This window comes from Sphaeroforma arctica, assembly GCF_001186125.1.
Source record: "Sphaeroforma arctica JP610 unplaced genomic scaffold supercont1.816, whole genome shotgun sequence".
In the NCBI taxonomy this organism is placed as follows: domain Eukaryota; class Ichthyosporea; order Ichthyophonida; genus Sphaeroforma; species Sphaeroforma arctica.
This window is the reverse complement of record NW_014039742.1, coordinates 1-6,197: the sequence shown is the minus strand read 5'-3', so window position 1 is coordinate 6,197 and position 6,197 is coordinate 1. Positions and strand designations below refer to the sequence as shown.

The 6,197-nt window shown below is 45.0% G+C and overlaps 1 protein-coding gene across 1 annotated transcript; it reads right to left on the bottom strand.

Moving 5' to 3' along the window:
* Positions 1-214: 214 nt before the first annotated feature.
* SARC_08733 (hypothetical protein) lies at positions 215-5,612 on the bottom strand. The gene is made up of 7 exons (XM_014297276.1): positions 2,751-5,612; positions 2,290-2,607; positions 1,983-2,113; positions 1,635-1,810; positions 1,328-1,469; positions 623-1,188; positions 215-434 (listed from the first exon to the last, which is right to left on the bottom strand). The coding sequence occupies exons 1-6, from the start codon at positions 5,464-5,466 to the stop codon at positions 661-663; spliced, it is 4,011 nt and encodes a 1,336-aa protein (XP_014152751.1). The 5' UTR covers positions 5,467-5,612; the 3' UTR covers positions 215-434; positions 623-660.
* Positions 5,613-6,197: the final 585 nt, after the last annotated feature.

Here is a 6,197-nt window from a genome sequence, read left to right as displayed (position 1 = left end):
TTGTAGGGAGACACAAGATTCATGTGCACGGCTATCATTTGGTTCTGCAGACACAATGCCACACGCAAGTGCGTTCATTATATCCGATTAACAGGATGAAAATAGTGTTCACATTCCGAGGTGCAATATCCACTCCCTGACAATCAGATAAAAAGATCAATGTATTTAGACGACAATCATTCAGAACTTTCACATTGAGAAGTGTAATATATATTGACGCCGCCTTTACCAGATTGAATGAGGTACTCAAATGTATCCAACATCAGCTGCGACGACAGCACGAATTTTAATTAATATTATGAGAAACTTGCAACGGACGTCCGTTCCTCAGTTGGCTACCAAAACAATGTGTAATATACCCCTCCTAATTCGGATTGATGGTAGAGCAGCTTTCATGTCCAAAGCAATTCGCGCACGGCATAGTAGAACCCCTTCTGCTCGAGAATGGTGGAAAACAATATCGGTTCGTAGCATGAGTCAACTTCAATGATTGATACCGGAATGGTAGAGGGATGCTACACTAAAAAACACAGCTAATTATGGCTATGTAATTTTCTCAAGTTGAAATATATTTATATGGCACCGAAATCAGATGCTAGTTATACATTCAAAACATCCATACCCATCACACCGTGTCTGCATCTGAAGGAGGCCAAGATGTCACTGGCATCGTAGGTTCGGAACAGAAGGCGTCACCTCTCGAATCCAAAAATTGGCGCACGTTACATGATAAACTGAACCATTGATGTGAGCTACTGCTGTGTTGGGCTGATACGAGTAATTAGTGGGCTCAGCGCTATGGTCCTCTTCACCCTGTACAACATTATCATTCTCACTTACTGGATCAGTACTCTCTTTGTTTGATGCGTTCGTAACCCTCACATAACACAAACATATGGCACAATTGAATACTTCTTTACCATCGCGAAGCACATTTCCGACATTGGCAGACTCGGGTTGAATACTCGACGATGGTTTGGCAATCCCTTCATATTCCACTTCGTTAACTTGAGTAAGACAGATCCCCTCAACATGTGGGATAAGGCCCTGCCAAACACGATCTATATCTTCCATAAGACGACAACAACCGACCATATCCTCATCAACCCCTGCTTGGATCCGACGCGAAAGCATGTAAATCTCGGCGATACCTATCAAGTAGTTCCGCGTCTGGGGCGCTTCCATGACCTAAAATGATTGAGAGGGTTATGTAAAAAAAATGTTTTAGATAGCTCAAAAGATAGGTCACATCAAGATACGATTTCGTCGTCGGCAAATAGACGTCGAGTTTCGAAGACTATACAACAGAAACCATCTTATCTCTCACCTCTTCAATCGTGATCTTTGAGGCCGTGTGCTGCATACGGTCCAATGTTCGCTGCGCAGTAGTGAGAACCGCCATACACCTCGTTAGAAGTCGTGACCACTTGGACTCGCGATCATCAACTGTCGGCGACAAGGAATCACGACTGCAGATACGAGTAAAGGCAAATAAGTGGTGTTCAAATTTGTGCATATAATAATTTTACAGAGGATTGTACTCTATACGTGCATTGATGTGATTTGAGGCGACAGATGAATGTAGAGTAGTTATTTGAAATTGGTAAGTCGCTTAACTACAAAATATAACCTACTCGTGAATCGTTTCGGAAGGATTCTCACTTTCACTCGCACTACGGAAATAGCTGTAGAGATCTCCATCAGTTGGTGGAGGTGTCGCAATTCTACTTGTGTTCTGGCCTGGTGCCACTTTCCGCACGAGAGAGGGTTGTCGCCCATGATCGATAAATTTGTTCTTGTTCTCATCAATCTGTAAAGCGAATAAGTGATGTATAAACTAGCAAGCTCAGCAACCAATTTTAAAGAAGGCGTAAAAGCAGGCGAATGTGTCTGCTTGCTTGCTCTTCATTTTGCCGAAGGAAATGTACACCACAGAGGTTGTGTACTAGAAATCTTCAGTGTGTCACATTCATTAAACGTACCCCATGTTCATGTTCCGTGGCTTTCTTCTCGGCCACGAGTGTATCCAGGTCAGTCATAAATGTAGAGAGCGCGTCGTCATAATTTACGCTTCCTGTTGCGTGCTCTGCAAATTCCCTGGCCTTGATATATGCTGTCCTCCAGGCGAAATACAATTGTTTTGTTATAATGCGAGATATGGGTAAAAATCTGGGAACCACGGCAGCTTGTGATTGAAAGCCATTAATAAAGCCAGGGGGATAAGGTGACGGTAAAACTATCGATCATAATTAACAACAAACCTTTTCTGATTTAAAATCGATAACACACCTGGCGAGTCTTCGGAGAACTTTCGTATAACAGCTGGACTGCTTTCGGGTTGTTCAATCTCGTCGCGTTCATATTCCTTTTCGTGAGGGTCGCTCTGGTCACTAGCAACGGTCATTGCCCGTTTTGCATCTGTTGTGACCTTGTCAACGTCACTTACGGGTGTCTCCAGGTCAACCTCATTGTGATCCTCCTTTATAGACAGGTCAAATTTACCACTTGCTTCGTTTCCTTTCTTATACTTAGATTGGACGTCATGATCCGGTGCTGCGGGGTCGTGACTATAAGCTTGCGTTGAGAAGGCCATCGCTATGCCCATACCTACCGAAACTCGAGAAAGAAAATAATGGATAAGTGTAGCATAGAATCATGGCTAATATCGAGAGTGCCTGTTATGTTTTGCTTAGGCAACAGAACAATGTAAAGTTAAACCAGAATGTTTGAATGAGGACAACGATACCTACCGGGTGCTAGGTTTTCCTCGAAATTGGTGTCAAATCCGCCGAAATCACCGAAGTCATCATCGTTATTGCGGTCGTCCTCATCACCATTAGTAAATGAAGCAAAGAGGTCCTTGGCCGCATTGGGCGTTCCCACGGACACCATAATCGTCCCAGTTGATACATGATCAAGATGAGCGGGCGTGCTGGATTTTGTCGAACCAATTTGAGCATTCGCCACCTCATAAAGATCTCCATTGATGCTATCACCAGGCAAACCTCTCTCTGCTGTTATTTCACGTTCCGATCGCTCATGCCCTCGACTATACAACGAAGGATTGAATACCACCGATTCATCATGGGTAGGGAGTTCGTTCGAGTTAGAACTGATATTGGGTCTGTCCTCCGATGTTTCCGCGAGCCCGACACCAAAAGATCCACCGAAACTATAACCATAGTCGTCACCATCGTCATCAATTTCATCGGCCGGTCTAAATCCCAGATCAAGTGAGTTTCTCACTTTTGTTGAAGAGGGTGCTGCCCATATATCTAGATCAGGGCCGGCGTCAGAGCCCTCAGGCACACTTTCGTGTGGAACGACGTGTGCGTGAGGAAGTATTGAATTGCTTGCAGTATTCTTTATTATTGTGTGGCGGACACTGCCAGAGCCCTTCCTTCGCCTAGTACTTTCACCAGTGCTTGCAAGTCGAACCAGACCGGGGTCTATTCGGCTAGCCTCGTCATCGCGTTTGAAGTAGTTTGTGTGATCCGAATTTTCCGCCATCTCACTCTCGAACTCACCAAATGCATCATCCCCATCCTCTACTTTTGTTCCTGTGATTGGCTGTCGCGCACGAGCCCAGTCTACAAAGTCATTGCTATTCTCGTTCGGGGCCGCTACCTGCGTCGAGGACCGGCTACTCGGGTGCAGCCCGATTATGGGAAGAACTGCACCATCATTCGATGTTGATTTTTCAACAAAATCACCAAATGCCCGTCGACCATCCCGGTCACGTTTAGTTTGATCGCTATCTTGAAGAAGATCCCTTTTGGCACCCTCGAATCTATTTCCTTTATGACAAGCAGCAGAAGGACCGTCCAATGCTTCTCTATCTGCCTGTCGCCTCGCCTCGCGGTCGACTATCTTATCTCTCTTCGTCACTGCATGACTCCTCTCGACTATCGTCTCCTCGTCTTTGTGTGGCGGCATGCCTTCGCCCCGCTCTCGCTCAGCTCTACGTGCCCGTTCTCTCTCAGTTGGTGTTTGTCTCGCATTCCGCCGATTTTCTCTCGATGCCGAATTTTGTCGCGAATTCGCATTCTCGACAGGTAAATCGGGACTTGTAACTCTGTCGATTCCTTCAGTAGCCAAAGTTTCCAGGTGCAGTTGGGGTGGAGCTGGCATGTGCATTTTCCCCTCCGTGTGCAGATTTATTTTTAAAATCGGAGCTGCAATCTTATGTACCTCTTTCTGATGGTCGCCGCTGTTCTCATGCACACCTCGAATAGCGGGTGGTCGAACAGCTTTCCCATTACCTGACGAGCGTTGCTTATCCCTGGAACCTGCGTTTTTATCCATTATTTCCGTGCTTACCCTGTGCCGAGCGAAAAACCCGCCCCCGTCGTCCCTTCTGTCCCATTTATCAGCTACACCATCCATTCCTCTCCGAATTCTGATATCCTTCTCGTGTCCGTCGCCCCCGTCGTCCCTTCTGTCCCATTTATCCGCTACACCATCCGTTCCTCTCCGAATTCTGATATCCTTCTCGTGTCCGTCGCCCCCGCCATTGCGTTCTCTCCGTGTTCTCTCATATGCTCGTTCATGACCATCAACTCTTCTGTGTCTCGCATCCTCTTGTTTCTCATAGCGGTCTCTGTAATTTGCATCACTACGTCTCGAACGTTGTTCTGTAGCTCGATGATGATGCCGACTCTCCCGATCTCTGTCGTTATTTTTGTGGCGATCTCCTTGTGAACCTCGACGACTGCTCGGTTCATCCCCTTCAAAATCACCGAAATCATCAGCTTGATCGATGTCCCGCGTTCCACTATTTTTCTCACGTACATTTGACCTCTCTTGCTCTTCTAAAGCTTGGGTTTGCTGCTGGTACAAAATCGCAGCAGCATGTTGTTGCTCGTCCGCCATTTTTTGCGCCGCGAACTGTGCCTGTAGAGCTTTTTGTAAGGCCTCTTCCTTGGCAACTAAAGCTGCTGCCTCCGCTTCGGCCTTCTCGCGTTTAAGTGTTTCTTCATCTTTGAACATGTCACTCATATCGGCGGTTAGATTTCCCCAGTTTGCCGACTTCACCGACGCTTGATGAACTTCTTTGTACCCCCCTATGCGTCGATTGATCTCCACCTTTTGAAATCCTTGTTTGGGATCCTTTTTGTCGGCTCCCGACCCAAAATTTAGCGACCTCTCCAGAAGTAATTCAACTTGGCACTTGGGGTCAGGCGGGATGGACCCTGAATTGAAAGTATTGTTCTCTTGCTGTAACTGATACTGTTGTTGTGAATTGTTTGTTGGCTGTGGTGAAGCAGTTGTCGATTTCGAAAAGCTGAATTCTGCCCATTCTTGATTCCCATCGAACAGCGTACCAGTTGGAGGTTTACTCGTTGGTGTCGGAGACGCACCACTAAAGCCACAGTCCCCGAAGCCGTTGTCAGTGACCGTTTGTTGTGGTACATTATATTGTGGCTGCAAATTTTGTTGCGTTATTAGCTGGTGTTGTTGCTGCATTGGCTGTGCCTGGGGTGACTGATGCTGTTGCTGTATTGGTACCACTCGATGATGAGATGATTGACCTGGTATTGAACTGATTCCTCCCAGAAGATTTCCACTACCGTCAGATTTAGCTCCAAATATACTGTCAAGAGGATTAGCCTATTTACAAAAGAAAAACAGATTAGGATAGATATCAGAGCACCAACATAAGGTACCGGGAGAGGTCCGGAATGAATGTCATCGCAGACACCAGATATTTTGCGACTTATCTGTCAGCGACATATCAAACAGGACCTACAACTACCAGCCAAGCCTGTGGCTTTATAGATACAGTATCCGACTAGCAAGCCCCCAACAAGACTATTGCAATACAAAGTTTGGAACAATCCAGTTGCTTTTATCAATAATTTTAATCTGTATATCTAAGCTGCAAACGAATATGCCAAACACTGACTTTGACTAATATAGCCAAACAAATTATCGATTCGAAACTTATTCGTTTACATAAACTTCATGCATATGTTCCTATACACATACAGGATTATACATGTACGAAAAAAAAGACAATTCAGAAATATCCTTAGATAAAGACATATACATATAGACGTACATACATCTACTTGCGTATGGGTCCGTTTGTGTATTTGTTTGCACGTTTTTTTTTGGTCGTCAAGATATATATATATATACATGATACATATATATATATATATATATATATATTATATATATATATAGTAGATATA